Below are 18,845 nucleotides of genomic sequence, written 5' to 3'. Positions count from 1 at the left end.
TCACATTCCTTTAGATGTTACCTTCCTCCCCCTAAACGTTTGTACCAATATTTTTGAGACATCCCGTATATTATCGATATTTCGTCATTTTTGTTGTATCTCATATTGTGAATGAAGTTTGTTGCATCTAATACTGAAATTAGTGAATTTTCTGTAGTCTGAGACTTTCAGCCATAAAACCTTTTTAGTCTTTACTATTACACACCATTTGGCATCTCTCATATTTTGGAGTTATACTTCATAACTGGGTTGTCACTTAATTGCACCACCAGGGTATCTACCTGCCCACCAACGAGAGGCCAAAAAGCCTTGAAACAGTGCTGTCTGGGTGGTGGTGATATCCACTGAGAATAAGTAACATTAGTCTTCTCCACTGGTGAAGTGTTGCTTATTCAAGGTAGTGCAAACGGCGACTCCGTAGCCAGGTGGGAAGGAGCAGCAGTGCGTAGTACACGCTTCTTGATTAGACCAGGGTTCGAGCCTGTCACCACCAAATACCGAGGATGCGGAAAGGTCAAGGGAATGACCACCGCATATTCCCGGAGCAATAAGGCCTTAGTTGCTAATGCTCCTAAAAACCAAATAACAAACAGGTAGTGCAAAATCAGAGCAACTTGTTATAAAGGCATTCGCAATAGGAGATACAACAAAAATGATGCCATTTCACCTACTTTAGTGTTTTACTACAAACTAAAATGATGCTTTGCACTAACTTGTTCGGACTGAGTAAGCCTAACACTGATGCAATCCTTCCTACTGCTCAGACTACACACATCAGGGGATGGACGTAAATTCAAACTGAGGAAGCATGATTGTAGAATAGATGTGTGGAAGTTTTCCTTCAGCTAACGGATAGTTGATTGTTGGAACAAACTTCCTTCTGGTGTTGTGGAAGTGGGTAGTTTCTCTGGTTCTTAATTGAATAAATTTCATGTAAGAACTATAGAAACTATCAGAGGAGACAGACAGACAGACGGGTAATATGAAAAGTGTTTTTTTTTTTTTTTGCTGTTGTTGTACAAGCTTGCTTTCTTGCATCATTGGCCACTACACATGAACCACAGCTCATGAATTTAAATGTCTGAACTTTCAAGAACACCTTGATGTGCATCATGCTATTGACTTTAAATATGTGATAAAAGCATCACATCATGAGGTAACACAGATGGAACAGACGAATGCAGCAAAGCAGCAAATCCTGTCAGACGATCACCAAAAGGTATCAGTGCTATGGAATGATAATTGAAATTAGCTTTCAAAACAAAATCATGCAGGATAATTTTAAACTAACAGTATATCATTTTTCTGAAGCTATTAAAACATTATTACAAACTTTGACAAATCTGTTCAAGATTTTGTGAAAAGTTAGTTGACAAGTTGGATAAGAATAGCAGTAAAATACTAGTTGCTAGGCCAGAATTCTTAGTTGTCAATGGCAACCTAGTGACCAGATTTTTAGAGCAATGGTTATTACAAACCATTTTCCTTTCGATATGTGGTCTGCCTTTACTGTCAAATTGTGAAGTAGAGCTCCAAATTATCTGTTTATTAATTTTAAATTTATGGTGGTTGAAACTAAACATCTGCTAATAAGCAATCAAAAGTTAGTCCCATAGTAAGTAGTTTTAAGCTGCAACTATGATAACATAATTGCAGAAATAGATGTGATTAACCCTACAGGAGTATGTATGTACATCTATGTTTTGAAAGTTACTTCAAATAATTTATCCTTTAATATACAAATTATCTTGAAATGTTTCTAGCGAATGCTGCCATCACTTGTGTTTCAAATAATTGCAGACACAGTTTATAATATATTAAAGTGCAATAATACCACAGATATCTGAGTACAAGTCAACTCTGAGCATAAGTCAACCTCCAGTTTTGGAAATCAGAAAATGTATTGGCCTATGTACAGAACGATATTATAAAATGTGCTTTAGGGGCATAGTCAATGTTGAATGTATGCAAAACTATTTTCTTTAAAACTTGTTTTTTATAGTAAATAAATGGAATATTTCATTGCAGAAACCACAAATAATTGTGGGCCTCTGCAAGATTAACTACTTTTAACTTAATAGCAGCTTCATGACACTCATTTTCAATTTATTTCAGTCTTACTTGCCCTTTTTATTAAAGAATTAATAAAACTGGTTTTATATAATTACCAGCACTATCAACTGCAATTCCAATTAAAACAGACACACTTTAATATCAATTTTCACCTACTGTGCAACAACAACAAATGTAGGTATCATAAAAATTGAGAAATGCAAGGCTGTCACCTGACTTCTGTTATACAAAACACTGTACAACCAAAATTGGTAGCACTAGATATGCAATAATCCATACATCACATTCATTCTAAAAGACCTGAGAAGATGATGATTTTTACTTTTCCAATAACATTAAAAAATTATTTTAAGTTATTAATATAAATTTTTTCCCGTATATATAGAAAACTGACATGACCCATATATAAGTCCGGCCTGTTACTTTTTGATTTTTAATACATCCAAAGTTTCTCAACTTATAGTTGAGTAATCCATAGTATTTTTGAAAATCACACCTATTGATCTGAGTTGTCCAATTTGAAATTAGAAAAAAATTTGAAGAATTTCTGTGAATTCAGATCAACTTAGTTTTATCAGAATTTGATAAAACAAATTTTTTTTTTTTTTTTTTAATGTAAACCCCAAACACGAGAGATATCAGAACCTAGCGTACTTAGTATCGTGCTTGGGTTGGAGGCTGAGAAGACGAAAGAAATATTTGTTGACATTGGACTTGAACTTCTGTAGACTGTAATTTTCAGGAAATACGTATGAAGGAAGGTTGTTCCAGAAAACAGCAGTTGAATAAATAAACGAGGAAGATGAAAAGTTGGTTCTGTGAGTTTGAAGTTGGACAGTAAATGAATGTTGGCTGGTGGCGGCACGTGTTCGGACTGTTTTGAAAGAGAGAGCGGGAATTATGAAGCCAATTCAGAAGAACAGTGCGCACTGTTCTTCTGAATTGGAGGAAGTATCTGTAGAAGAGGAATGCAGCAGAAACAGTACGTCTTTGAGACAGTGAGTGGAGAGACTCTGTTAGAGATGAATCATTAATTAACCTAATTGCCCTCTTCTGAATGGAATCAAGAAGCCTGAGAGAGGTTTTGGGGGCACCACCCAAGATGTGGGAACAATATTCCATGGCAGAGCAGATTTGCGATTTATACAGAGTGAGCAGCTGTTTGGAAGAAAAGTAACGCCGAGAACAAAAGAGAAAACCAAGTTTTTTAGATGCAGAGGAAGCAATATTTGTAATGTGCTTGTGCCAAGTGAGATTATAAGTCAGGGTAATCCCCAAAAGAGATATATCATTTTGCCTAGAAATCAGAGTGTCACTAAAGATAAGCATAGGAGCAGAAGAATCCTTTGTGCGAGATATAAGACAAGACTGAGTTTTAGAAGGGTTGAAATCAACTAAGTTGTCTTTGCACCACTGGAGAATTACCTGAAGATCAGTATTTAAGGAACTGATAGCAGATTTTCAAGAAGTCGAAGCTGATTGAGCAGGGCAAGAGTTCTCAAAATGTAAAGTAGAATGCAATGTGCTATCATCGGCAAAACTTTGGATAGGATTTTCAGTCAATGGAAGAAGGTCATTAATATACAAGAGGAAAAGAGTGGGGAAAAGCATTAGTGGAGAAGTTAGAAGGCAGAGAGCCATCTACCATCACCCTCAGTGAGGGATCAGAGAGAAAACTGGATAACCAATTACTAAAAACAGTTTGCAAACCATAAGATGGAAGCTTGTTTAGAAGACCTTTATGCCAAACACAATCGAAAGCCTTTGAGATGTCAAGAGCAACTACTTGTGTTTCACCAAACCTTTCCATTGAATTAGTCCATAAATGGGTAACATAAACCAGAATATCACAAGTGGATCGACACTGACGGAATCCATACTGGCGATCGCTGATCAGACAGAAGGTTTCTAAGAAGGTTTAAGAGTTGGCGGTTAATTGATTTCTCCATTACTTTAGAAAGAGTAGAAGTAATTGAAAAGGGGCGATAATTGGATAGGAGAGATTTGTCACCCTTTTTAGGAACTGGCTGGATATGAGCAAATTTCCAAGCAGAAGGAAAAACACCATTGAATAAGAAAGTGAAAAAAAGCAGCAAAGAAGAGGATAGTTCTTCCAAGTTTTGAGAATAAGTGGAGAAATACTATCAGAATCTGTAGCTTTCTTAGTATCAAGATTCTTCAAAATCCTTCTGACATCCTGTTGGTGGAAGACTACAGGAGGCATTGAATGGAGCGTGTTTGGAATGGTGCGAGGTGTTTTACCAAAATCATTAATACACGAGTTGGAAGAAAAATGGGATGCTAGCAGGCCAGCTTTATCCTTGGCTGAAGTGACAACCGAACTAGCTGGTTTGGACAGAGGTGGGAGCAGAGATGGGCAAAAGTTGCGTCCAATAGCTTTGGCAAGAGACCAGAATGCTCGGCTACCATTAGGGCAAGAAGCAAGTTTTCTAATCTTAGCCTGTTGAAACTCTAGTTTGGACTGATTAATAACTGCTTTACAATTGTTGCAAGCTTTGGTGTAGGCAGAAAATGAAACTGAAGAATTAGAAACAAGCCAATTACGATATGCAACATTCTTCTTTTGAGCAGCCTTAACACATTTATTGGAAAACTAAGGTTTAGATAAAGGATGAGATTTTAAAGTGGAGTGTGAGATAAAGGATTCCATTCCTGCAAGAATAATTTCACTGACACGATCTGAGCAAACGTTGACATCAGAAGTTTTGAAACAGTAATCTAACCAAGGAAATGAAGAAAAGATGTCTCGCAGGTCATCCTATTTTGCATTCTTGTAATGCCAAAAAACACGAGGTTGTGAATAGCCATGAGATAAAGGCTCCATTGGAGAAGAGATAATCACCAAGTTGTGATCTGAAGTGCCTAAAGGACCTCTCACTTCGACTGTGTACTTAGAAGGGTTGTTCGTGAGAAAAAGATCAAGCGTGGCTGTATGATTAGGATTGTCTGGTATTCTTGTAGGTAAATGAACAATCTGTGCAAGGTTTAGTAATTGCAAAAGCCTCAGCATCTCGACCAGCTGGGGCGGTGTACTAGAAAACGGAAGCCAGCTGGAGTTGTGAACATTAAAATCACCAAGCAAAATTACCTCACTGTTAGGAAAGTTGGACCGGAGAAAGTCAAGTTGCAAAGAGAGGAAGTCAAAGAGCTCCAAGTGATTAGTGGAGTTGGGAGAATGGTAGAGACAACAGATGAATTTGGCACAATGAGGCAGAGAGATTTTAAGCTAGAGAAGATCAAAGAGAGGAGATTCCAAATTGCCAAGTCTCTGACAGGGAATATCAGAATGGACATATGCACAAGTACCACCTTTGAGGCGAAAGGAATCATACAGCGAATAATTTGGGCATCTGAGATGAGCAGTAGTTGAATCAACCGATAACTGAGATTCTGTCAGAAAAAGTACATGGGGTTTGGCAGACCGCAAGTGGAAATGGACATCGTTGAGATTAGAATTGAGACCACGTATATTTGTGAAATGAATTAGGAAGTGCTTGGGAGGTTTAGATCTTTTCGCAGATAAGTGTGCTCCATTAGTTTGACAATTCATGGTGTATTCAATAGTAAGAAAAAGTGGGTGGGACATGCTATATGAAGTAATGAAATTTTTGGATATGGCGTACACATGGTAAGAATATACCCAGATCCTTGACATAACATGGCCTCGACAATGCTCCCCGCATACACACTACTCGGACTCCCTCCAGTCACTATCTGGCAAAATAGAGGTAGCAAGATTATACACTAGCTGATCCGGAAGCCTCCTAGAGAGTTACCAATAGGTCCGGTCCAGTGTACTAACTAGCGGCCGGCCTGCGAACACAGGTTTAGAGCTGTACCCTCAAAATGTAAGGAATATTGGATCTCGCCACAATGTTCATTATAATTGGGTTTCATTTACAAATATTTTAAGAATTTCTTTATGAATTTTTCTAAAATTTCTGATTTGAATTTTGACGATATTTTAAAAGTATTTATGTACCAAGTTTTTGTTTTTACAAACTTTCAAAATTCCCCAAAATGAACTCACTCCACAGAGTCAGCACTATTGAAAATTAATTGTGGGGGAAGCCATCAAACTTACTGCTGAAAGGATTAATTTAACTTTTTTAGAATAAAAAAGTTACAAAAAAAAAAACAACTTAATAGTATACAAAATAAATTCAAGCTCCACTTAAATACTCACCAAGAAGCCTGTCAAAAGTGGTTGTTGACCATCCAAACATATCGTCTCAACACTGCTGCTTCAAGTATAACCAAATGACTAATTCCTGAAAAGGTTAATTTACATTGTCTGATCATACTGAGTATAGACAATTATATTTCATCATAATGCATATATAAGAGGGAAATTAAAATGTTTGGCATGAAAAATAAAAATGCCAAGTAAAGTAATTACAACAAAAAATGGCAAGTTGCTGTAGTTCTCTAACTTTTTCGCCCAGCAATCTTCCCGGCATCCATCAATGCAATTATGATTCATCTTCAACATACCACCAATGTCATAAAAATTGAGCTTTAGCAATATCTTGTGGCAATAATCATGACCCTCAAGAAATGGTTTATAAGATATAAGACTTAATAGCGTATTTATAACCTTTCCTTAGGAGGAAGGGTTACAAATCATGTGATTTACAACCATGGTGAATGAATGGCTTTTAAAATGCATAATAAGCAACTGAAGAATAATATTTACAACTGTTATTGTTTTTTTTTTTTTTTTGGATTTCCATTTAAGTGACTATGGCCACAAGTCATCGTGTAAAAGAGCCAATAAAAATTCCATCAAGGCAAGATGTTTTCCACCCAGACCTTTTCCACATGGTGTGGAGACTGGTTATAACCACCATTACGAGGGCTATGTTGAAAATAAAAGCTTAAGATATTTTTCTGGGATGTTCTGGGTAAGAAAAAAAAACATCTTATTTTGGAAAACTAATTTCAATTTAATTGACTCTATAACTCATGCACATACCATATTTTCCTGTCCATAAGACACATCCAATTTTGAAAGAGATATTTTTAAAAGATTAAAAATTAAGTTATTTTTTATCAAAAATAGCAGATTATAATATACCAAAATAACCAAGCAAAACAAAGTTTATTCATTATAAAATCCTTGAAAATAAAAATGTCAAAGGTGTCACACTAATGTTTATAATAACAGTCTAAAAGTCCTCAGTGAATCTGCTATGTCAGCTTCTCCTTGCCTTTAAGGATCCATCAAATGGCATAGCAATAGTTCTGGGTCCTTTAGTCACGTTCATCAGCTTATTTTTAAAATTTAGCTAGAGACGTAAGTTTCGATTTAATATTCACAGAGAATTTGTATCAGTGATTTGACATGAATATCATAGTATGTAACTGGTGTGTAGTGCATGGTAGTGTAATTATAGGGTTTCATTGGGATAAATAAGTAGCTTGAAGGTTCTAGCCATGTAGGTTGGCATATTTTTTGTTTTTAGCTAATAAATTTTACTTTTAGTAAGGCTATAACTAATTACAATGGGAAGGGGGGGCATCAAGTTCTCAGTTGCCCAACTCAATGCCAGAGCTCTCAAGAATACTCAGCATGGTTTTGTAAAGGGAAAATCTTGTTTAACAAATCTGGTTCGCTATTTTGAAAGGGCTGGATGAGCTGGATTTAGGGAATAATTTCGGCATTATTTATTTAGATTTCAGCAAAGCTTTTGACTCAGTCCCACGAGCGGTTGCTTTATGAGCTGGAACAGGTTGGAATCACTAGGAAAATCCTTAGATGGATAGCAGGATGGCTTCAGGGCAGGAGGCAGAGGGTTGTGATAAATGGCTACTCCTCAGATTGGGTTGATGTAAGAAGTGGGGTTCCCCAAGGATCAGTATTAGGACCACTGTTGTTTTTAATTTTCATAAACAACACTGATGAAGGGATAGAGGGCATTATGTCTAAATTTGCAGATGATGTTAAAAATTGGTTGAGTAGTTAATGATTACTGTCAAGCTGAGCTTGTTCAGAGAGACCTAGATAGACTTCAGGAATGGTCAGAAAAATGGCAGCTATGCTTTAATCCAACAAAGTGTAAGGTATTACACCTGGGAAACAGTAATCCCAAAATAACTTATTCACTTGGTGGAGTCAAACTAAACCCAGTACTGGAGGAAAGGGACTTGGGTGTTACGATACGGTCAGACATGAAATTCTCTGAGCACTGTAAACAGGTTGCAAGGAAGGCTCATGGTGTCCTATTGATGATCTATCAAGCTTTTGCAAGTAGAGATAGGGACGTGATAATCCCATTATATAAGGCATTTGTTAGACCATACTTGGAATACTGTGTTCAAGTATGGAGACCGCACCTAGAGAAAGACATCGAGCTTCTTGAAAGGGCGCAAAGACGGGTAACTCGCCTGGTGAGATCAGCAAAAGGGTGTCCTTATAAAGAAAGACTTCGAATATGTGGGTTGCAGAGTTTGGAAACTAGACACCTTAGAGGAGATTTGATTGAGGTGTTTAAGGCTCTGAGAGGCATCAGTAAAATGAAAGAGGACGAAATTTTCAAGATTATAAATGATGCTAGAAGTAGGGGACATAAATTCAAATTACGGGGGGGAGATGTTTAGATTGGACTGCAGGAAGTTTTATTTTAGCCAGCGAGTTATAAATTATTGGAATAAATTGCCTACATGGGTGGTAGAGGCTGACAGTTAGCATTAGTAGAGGCATATGATGCAAGAAAGCAAGCTTATGCAGCATCAGCCAAAAAAAAAAAAAAAAAACCCTTCCACTTCACCCCTCCGTTCGTTCAAAATACCTGTCCAGCTGAGCCTTAAATTTATTTAGGCTATCAACTTCCACAACAAGGGATGGAAGTCTGTTCCACCAACCAACTACCCGCTGGCTAAAGGCAAACTTCCGCACATCTATCCTACATCTGTCCTTCCTCAATTTGAATTTATGCCCTCTCAGGTGATTATTCTGAGCAAGAGGCAGTATCCCATCAGCATTGAGCATGCTCAAATCATTCAAGGCTTTGTACACCTCTATCAGATCACCTCGCCGGTGCCTAGTCTCCAGACACTGTAATTTGCAAAACTTAAGCCTTTCTTCGTAAGAGCAACCCTTCGTTCCGTTCACTAACCTTGTTGCCCTTCTCTGTACTCATTCCAGCAGCTCTACATCCTTCTTGAAATGAGGCCTCTAGACCTGTATACAGTACTCAAGGTGCGGCCTGACCATTGCCTTATACAAGGGAATAATCACCTCCCTGTCCCTGCAAGAAACATTCCTGTATATCATTGATAAGACACCATGAGCTACTCTTGCAGCCCGTCTGCACTGCTCAGAGAACTTCATATCTGCCTGCACAATTACCCCCAGGTCCTTTTCATTCTCTACCACTGTCAGTGTAGTACCATAGAGTTGATACGTTGCTCTGGGGTTGCTGTTTCCCATATGTAGTACTTTACATTTGTCAATGTTAAACTTCATTTGCCACCTCTCAGCCCATCTGCTCAACCTTTCCAGATCCTGTTGCAGCAGCATAGCATCAGTAGCATCCTTAACAACCCTGCCAACCTTTGTATCATCTGCAAACTTGGACATTAAGCTTGATGTCCAAGTTTTTTTGGACATCAAGTTTGTTTGTTTCCCCAGTTTGGGGAAATTCAAAGGTCATCTGGATAGTACCTTCGGGTGAGGGAAATGCATAGGATGATAGGTTTAATTTCCTTTTCTTTTATTAATTATTAGGTTTTTTTTGTTTTGTTTTTTTGCTGGTGCAGCATGAGCCATAGGCTTTCTTGCACCATGTGGCCATTACTAATACTAACTGTGCATCATACAACACAGCGGCAATCCCCAAGGCTAATCCCACAGGAGTTAGCTATTATTGGTGACTCTATTGTCATGGAAATGGGAAATATATTGTGCAAGGAGGATAGGACCAGGGTATGTCTGCTAGGGACAAATGTATATCATGTGCAATAATCTGAGAACTTAACAAGCACAGGCCAATGTTGGGAAAAAGTTTGGAGTTAGGCTTGAATTTGAGTGTTTTGCAATTCTGTGAACATACAATAGGAGGAAGTACATGTTCAGAGCGATGTCAATCAAACTGGCTCTGAAGAGAACGTGCAAAGTCTCATGGGATAGAATTTTTTTCAGCATGTTAACAGGAGAGACTGCCTTTTACAGGAATGGGATACACTTAAACAAAAGAGGTGCAAGAAAATTTGCTAATGCTATCAAGGCAGTGATAAGTGGGTCAGAAAACTGCTAGCTTGGGAGGATACCCAGACTAATAGATTAACTAGAGCCAGAGGAAGAAGTGAAAATGATTTTTGCACTGCTTGTATGGGAACTGCAGCAGCCTGGAAAGCAAGGGATTTGCTTTCCAGGCTGTATCATATTTTGGTATCATATACTTGGGTTTGAGGGGAACTTTTGATACTGTTGCACATAAAATATTGCTGTACAAACAGGAGCAATGTGTCATTGAGGGCAAGATACTGTTGCAGATAAAGGGAAAGACAGTGGTTATCAATGGGCACTGCTCTTTATGGTCTAATGTCAGTGGAGTTTCCCAGGGTTCAGTGCTAGGCCTTGTTTTCAATAATTATAAATGGTACTGATGAAGGTATATCAGGCTTAATGTCTAAGTTTGCAGATGATACAAAGGTTGGTAGAGTGGTTAATGAAAGTAATCAAGGTAAGCTACTGCAACAAGATCTAGAAATATTAGGCAGATGGGCTGAGACATGGCAGCTGAAGTTCAATATAGGTTATAGAAAAATTAGGCAGATGAAAGCAGGAGTAGCAACTGAAGTTTAACACTGACAAATGCAAGGTACTGCATATGGAGAGAAATCCCAGAATAGTATGCCAGCTGTGTGATACCATACTGAAGGTAGTAAAGAATGAAAAATCTTTGTACATGTATTAGTATTAGCATTGGCCACATGGTGCAAGGAAGCCTATGGCTCATGCTGCACCAGCCTAATAAAAAAATAAATAACGATAATAATAAAATAACAAAAAATAAATAAAATGAAATGATAAGAATAAAATAATAAGAAGAAAAAAATTGAAAAAAAAAAAAAATTAATAAATATGAGAAAAGGAAATGGACAACCTAAGCATTTCCCTCCTCCCATAAGTAATCCAGCTGGCCTTTGAATTTCCTCAAACTGTCAGCCTCTACCACTCATGTAGGTAACTTATTCCAATAATTTATAACTTGCTGACTAAAATAAAACTTCCTGCAATCTAGTCTAAACATCTCCCCCCATAACTTGAAATTATGGCCCCTAGTTCTAGAATCATTTATAACCGTGAAAATTTCGTGCTCATTCATTCTGCTTATGCCTCTCAGAGCCTTAAACACCTCAATCAAATCTCCTCTAAGGTGCCTAGTTTCCAAGCTCTGCAACCCACATATTCTGTCTTTCCTCATATGGATGCCCTTTTGCCAATCACACCAGGCGAGTTACCCATCTCTGGGCCCTTTCAAGAAGCACAATGTCTTTCATTAGGTACAGTCTCCATACCTGAATACACTATTCCAAGTGTGGTCTAACAATAGCCTCATACAATGGGATTATGATGTCCTTTGGTAATTGTATAGTCAGATATGAAGTCCTCTCAGCAGATAGCTACTAGGCCAGCTCATGAGGTTTTTTCAATGATGTATAGCAATTTTGTTAGCAGGGTAAAGAGCTGATTATCCTATTGTATAAGGCAGTGGTTAGGCCACATCTTGAGTACTGCATACAGATCTAGAAGTCTCATTTTAGGATGGATATAGATATAAATGGATGTAGAGAAGAGCAAAGAGATTACTGAAGTGATACAAAAAGATACTCTTACTAGACTATTTCTTTGGTTCTGAAAATTGTGGCATTTGGAAACTAAGTACTTTCAAGGAGACCTGACTGAAGTGTTTAAGGCTTTAAATGGATTGAGTAAGCTAAATGTTGATGCCATCCTTACTCTTTCACAGACACAACACACATGAAGGTGCATAAATTTAAACTGAAGAAAGATATCTGCAGGATAAATGTGTAGAAATTTTCCTTCCACCAGTGGGACAACTGATTATTGAAACAAACTTCCATCTGTTGTCGTGGAAGTGGGTAGTTTTAATAAATTTAAGGAAGAATTCAGCAATTATTTGAGGAATGGCAGATGTGGGAATTATTTTTTTTCTCTTTTTTTGGTTGATGCTTTATAAGCTTGCTTTCTTGTACAATTTGCCACTAATAATACTAACATTCACAAGATAATCATGTACTTGTCTCTGCTGTCAAAATCTCTGTACATCACTGACAGAATCCCATGGGCTGTCCTAGCAGCCTGTCTGCACTGCTCAGAGAACTCCATGTCAGACTATACAATTATCCCTAGATCTTTATTCACCTTGAGTGTGGTACCACTCAATTGGTATCTTAATTTGGGATTATTGCCGCCCATTTATAGAATTTTTCTAGGTATTGTTGCAGTAGTATACCTTGATTCCTCTCATTAACCACCCTACAGATCTTTGTATCATCTGCAAACTTAGAGAAAATAAGCTTCATATTCTTTTATCAATATAGTTAATAAGTACTAAAAATAGTAAAGGGTCCAGCACTGAAACTTGCAGTGCTCCACTAATAAAATTAGTCCAAGAAGAGCTGTGCCCATTTATAATCACCTTCTTCCACTCAACTATACTTTTATCCATGACTGTAACTTACCCACAATGCCACTGTAATCCAGTTTTCTACCAAACAAGATTTTTCTTGCTCTGTTTGTTTGTTTCTTTTTTTTTTAGATTTGAAATTTCTATCTTTGTTTTCATAAAAATACAGAACTATAAAATTAAATATTACTCTTCAATAACATAAAATGCAAATATTTGGAAGATGAAAGATTTCTTCATTCACTCATCATTTTCATGGATTTGGAAAGAAAACCCTTTGGAAGAACTCATTTTGCTGTAATAGAGGTGTACATTTTTTTACATATTTTTAAATTTAAAAAAAAAATTACATACTTTCAGTGATTTTTAGCAAATGAACATTTCAATTATTGAACCTTCTCAATTACTAATAACTTGATTATGCTCATCACTAAGTATTAATAGCAACAAGGAAGCAAGCATCATCACTACAAAAAAAAAAAAAAAAAAAAAACCCTATCCATTTTATTCATTGATCCATTCTAATAATTTACACCATTCTTCTTGTTATTAGTTTTTTGGTACAACAGACTTTGGCCATATTGCACCATTGTGTATTAATTTTGTAAAAATGAGTATCCACAGTCCAAATTGTATGTTGCAGGCTGAAAAATCCAGAATATTTTTCTCACAGGAAAACTACTCCTTCTGCCTGAGAATTACAGCCCTAATTAAAGGAATTTTTAAAAATTGCACCAGTCTACAATGGGACTTAAGCCCAGATATTTCTAAATAAGTGGCAATTGGCAAAACCACTACACTGTCGTGGAGGGCCTAATCCTTCTTTAAATTTATTCAAATTACTCACTTCCACAATGCCAGATGGAAGTTTGATCCAACAGTCAAGTATACTCTCTGGCTGAATGAAAATTTTCACACATCTATTCTGCAACCATCCCTTTCCAATTCAAATTTTGTGTGTTTTTGTGTCATTAAAGAATGAGCAAGGATTCCATAAGCATTTAGTTTACTCAATCAATTTAAAGCCTTAAATACTTTCAGGTCTCCTCACAGGTACTTTACATCACAATTTAAAGAACTTATCTTTTTTTGGTAAGGGTACATACCTGACTAATCTTGTTGCTTTCTCTGCAACCATTTCAATAGATCCATATCCTTCATAAATGAGGCTTACAGACCAGTATGCAGTAATCAAAATCCTGCCTAACTATTCCCTTATACAATGAGAAAATCAGCTCCATGTCCCAGCTGGCAAAACTGCTGAATATTATTCACAGAACCCCCCATTACTCAAAGAACTTCATGTCTGCCTGTACAATTACTCATAGGTCTTTTTCATTCTTCACTACCTTGAGTGCAGTTCTACCCAACTGGTGTGTTATTAAGGGATTACTACTCTCCAAATGGGGTACACTGCATTTTTCAATGTTAAACCTTGACTGCCACTTTTCAGGCCATCTGCCTAATTTATCTTGGTCTTGTTAGAATTGGCTGACCCTTATAACTGTCATTAATTAAACAGCATGCCTACCTAAATAAGGTAGGCATGATGTTTGAGGGCGTGAGGGACGGAAGGTTAAATGTTAACCTTCCATCACTCATGCCCTCAGTTTAGCAAAGATCTTTTTGTTTTAATTATAAAAAAATTAATTTTTATCTTTTTTTTATTGAATTAAAAGTGATATATTAATTATGATTTGCTAAACTCAATTAAAAATATCAAGCAAAAGCAATAATAATAATAAAGGACTTTATATTTTTAAGACTTTTCAAGGTCATTCATTCACCATGGTGTTTGACAGATGCAATGTGAATGTCTACATTTTTGTCAGCTGTTCACATTTAGCAAGAAAAACCAAAGCTCTCTGGCAAGATTACAGACCTGTCACTGGAGTCTCACAGATCCTGCATGGGAATTGCCTAGAAGAAATATAGATGCTTTTGCTTCCCCAGCATCTGTTAAACAACAACAAAAATAAATAAATAATAATAATGTCACGTAATTCATAGTCAATGGAAATAAAAGCAGAAAATACTGTATAACTAGTTAGAGAATATTGGTGGGCAAAGCTACACAGGAGGATTTGATTTCATTTACAAATTTTAAAAATTAACAGAAAAATTTTAAAGAAGTCTGTCGTATGCCATATTAGCAATGCAAGATTAAATTAAGTAACAATGCTGCTATCAATGAATAATAATTAGACATGAAGCATTAAATATACTGTATTAGAGTTGTATAACTGTAAGCATACATTTTAAGTATAACTTTAGATTTGTATAAATATAAACTATTTTAAGTTTAAATATGATGAACATAAAATTCCATAGAGCAATAAAAGATACTTGGCCTAGGGTTGCATTTGCAGCATTGCAATGGCTAAAATAGCTACCATTAACAAGCTATGGATATATAAAGCTACCATTAAATTTTCCAAAATTTGGCAAACAAATTGAGCAAAGAAAAAAAGAAAATGAAGCAAAGTTAGCAAACTCATCCTATCATGGACATCTTTCTCTAATTTTATCAAGGGATAGTACATATATCCAGTTATACTGACAAACAGATAAGATAAACATTCTGTACTGTTAGTATAACTAAACAAGACAAATATTCTTCCATCCACACTGAATTTATAACGGCCAAACCTTTACTAATTATAGGAAAATTAGTATACCACCCTATACAGGGTGATTCACTACCAGTGCGACAAATTTGCAGGAGGTGTAGGGGGCACAAAGTCGAATCGGAATCACATTGCATTGCAGGGCCCGAAATGCCTTCGTCGTGCGGTAGAGGACATTGAACGGGAGGTCGCGTGAACAGTGATCCCGCTGGAAGTCAGCATTTGCGAACCGTTTCTTTGAAGAAACCAAGTAGCAAAAGTCCTCTGGAGTGGATAATCCGCAGGCTCCAATGATTGGACGCGTTGCAGATGGTATGAACTCATTTGGTTTGTTGACAGTATCCTCCATACAGTGGATTGGGAAATACCCAATCGTTGGCCTATCGCTCGAGTACTCGTACTCGGATTGCCTTCTGCAAGACATAGGACATTCTCCTCATTGTCTGGCGTCCTCGTCGTTCGCTCTCGATTCATGGTACCTCTCGTGAAACAACCAGTCTCACGTAACCTTCTGTGCAAACGTGCGAATATCGTATGATGAGGAGCACGCCTGTGCGGGAAACGTTCCTGGTACAAGCGCAGAGCGGCACGCCCGTTACAGTCTGTCTGCAGCTCCATACGCAAGGTGCATGTCGGCCAGTTCAACGTTTGAATACTCGTCCATCCTACTGCCTCGGGAACCGATTTGCAAATGCTGACGTCCAGCGGGATCGCTGTTCACGCGACCTCCCGTTCAATGTCCTCTACCGCATGAAGAAGGCATTTCGGACCCTGCAATGCTATGTGAGATTCCGATTCGTCTTTGTGCCCCCTACACCTCCTGCAAGTTTATCGCACTGGTAGTGAATCACCCCATAAAATAGTATTAGTATACTATTATATAGGGTGGGCCAAAAACAATGCAGCTAATTTAAAAATTGTAAATTCCAGATAGAAATTGTAAATACAAGATAGAAATGAATAATAAAGTCATTTTTTAAAAAAATAATTTATTTTTTGTTATAGGTTCAAAATTCACAATTTGTTTTTACAAAATAACTGTATTTCTTTGCTGCAGATTCAAAATGTCTCAATTGAGCTTAGTAACAAAGACTGTTGATTGCTGATTGGCATATAAAAATTCATTCAGTATTTTAATACAGCATGCCTTCAAAAAGAAGTTTTAAGTATATGAGATACCAATACAGCAACTGTGATTGTATGGAAAGTAAAAGGGTCAGTACAGAAGCAAAATGCCAAATATTCAGGTAACCCAAGAACGTTCAAACACCAGAAATGTGAAGCTCATTTATGAGTCAATCATGTACAGGTCACAAAGTTAAAATGCTACCTTTTAAGTGAAATCATTTTCTGGGTATTCAAACAAGCCTAATTTTGAGAGATGAACTTTGAGCTTTCCTGCAAAAAATCAAGATGCTACAATTAAGAGGTATACCAGCAATGCAGAAAAGGTCTTTGCTACACTTCTTGAAATTCTAAGTCAAAATGAAATAAGAATAGATGACAATTTTCAGAGATAAGTAGAGGATTTTCTAAACCTGTGCATTTTGTGGAGATGCCACTGCATTCTCCAAAGATAACAGCCTGATGCAAGTTCAATGCCAAAAGGATTTATGGGCCATATTTTTTTGAATACCCAGAAAATGAAGCAGAAGTATTAGTGAATAATATATCCAAATGCTTGATAGCTATTTTTGGAGGTGTGTGATTCCAAAAAGGCCCCACTGCACATGGCACGCACACCCACACACGCATGCATGCACACACACACACACTTCGCACCCAGCAATGCAAAGGCTTAATAAATATTTTCCTAGACACAACTTCCAAGGCTACCAGATGTGTCTCCTTTAGATTTTTAACTATGGGAGTTCCTCAAAGAAAACTCTTCCAAGAAGTCAAAAATAATTAACAATCTGAAGGGCTATGTGATTGCAGTTACTGCTAATATGGGGCATAAGAGGATGCAGGCTGTAATTAGCAACTGCAATGTATGTATTAGTTAATTACAGTTAATTACAGTTGCATTATTCTCTCTAATGATGAAAATAAACTTTGATCCCTCTTTTATTTGGTTTTAATTTTACACTCACATCACAGCTAATTTATTTTTGACAGAATTTGAAATCAGGCACATTTAATTTTTGGTCCACTCTTTACAAATAAACTGTTATAGGAAAAAATTTCCTTATAGCACTTTAAACTAGTAATGGAAAAAATTTATTTCGTCAAAGGATCTTAAAAATTTGATAACTTATTAGTCATAGTATTTTGATAATCATGATGCAGTTTGCCCAAAAGATGAAAAGATAAAATGTCAGTAATTCCTCAAGTTGAATTTTCCTTGAGAAAAAGTCTGAGGTTGTAGCCACAGCACTATGTAAGTATACTGTTTAGATTAAAAAAAGCATCGATTAAATTATAATAATATGATTTGGCAAAATATTGCTAGGTTACTTGGGAACTAGCAGGGAACAAAAAGAAAAAAAAAAAAAAAACAATTTATCTAACACATAGATAAGGTGTCGTAGGCTGACCTCATGTCATCCTTGTAATAGGCTAGCCTCTGTGCTGCCTTTTTTTAACCTAATTCTACTAATACTGTTCCCCTTATACTTTTTTTTTGTTGTTGTTATTGACCTGCTATCCACCACATGGCACTGAAAGACAACCTTATTTATTTTTTTCTGAATTTAGGAGTGAAATCATACCTTCCCATATACCTTTCCAGTTCAATTATCTCTAAATGATGATGCAGTACTTCTGCTTAATATTCTATTTACAAATTTTTGATACCATCATGATCCTACTTACAAAACATTAGTTTTTTTTTTATTCTGGGCATAATGGACACTGTCTGAGTGCTCATATCCATATTTTTTTAATTGTTGGAGTGTTTAAGGGACTGTGCTGTAGTCCTGTGATAACATACACAGATTTTTAGATCAAACCCATATGCCTCTGTAAAAAGTGCACAGCCCATTGATAATTATGGAAATTGCATACTAGCTACCAAAATGTTATGTCACTGACTTGCCTACTCATCCATTAGGATGAGTAGGCAAGTCAGTGCACAGATAGAGGGATTTTGTTTTGTGGGATGAAAAATCCAGCAAGTGGTAAATAAAGAAACAGGACTTTGATATGCACACAAATATGCACATTGTCTGATTAAGTCTGTACATGTCTACAAAAAAAGTACACAGCTCATTAAAACATATAGTACAGCCACTCCCTGATTAACGTAAGGGTTGCATTATATGGAATTCTACATAAGTCGGAATTTCCCCCATGCTTGTGCAGCACTCACTGAATTGATTGAATCAAAAAAGAAATGTTTGATGAACATGTGAATAGAATTATTTATTGTATTTATTCAATTTTTTACCTCATGCGCAAGAAAAATTACAAAAGCGTGCAATTTAAAAAATTTCAAAATTACAAAAAAAGAGAGGAGACAGGCATA

General features: G+C 36.6%; 1 protein-coding gene across 1 annotated transcript in view; it reads right to left on the bottom strand.

Moving 5' to 3' along the window:
• Nucleotides 1-18,845, bottom strand: part of LOC150076799 (hepatocyte growth factor-regulated tyrosine kinase substrate-like) — a 155,525-nt gene that overhangs the window by 130,729 nt on the left and 5,951 nt on the right. Inside the window, exon 2 of the mRNA XM_090386541.1 lies at nucleotides 6,281-6,365. Coding sequence (XP_090242667.1) covers nucleotides 6,281-6,320 — 40 coding nt within the window. The 5' untranslated portion in view covers nucleotides 6,321-6,365. The remainder of the gene's footprint in view (nucleotides 1-6,280; nucleotides 6,366-18,845) is intronic.

The sequence above is a fragment of the Mastigoproctus giganteus genome, chromosome 12, assembly GCF_048544385.1.
Source record: "Mastigoproctus giganteus isolate SK-2022 chromosome 12, ASM4854438v1, whole genome shotgun sequence".
Lineage (NCBI taxonomy): Eukaryota > Metazoa > Arthropoda > Arachnida > Uropygi > Thelyphonidae > Mastigoproctus > Mastigoproctus giganteus.
The sequence above is the reverse complement of the archived record's forward strand: the minus strand, read 5'-3'. Positions and strand labels throughout refer to the sequence as shown.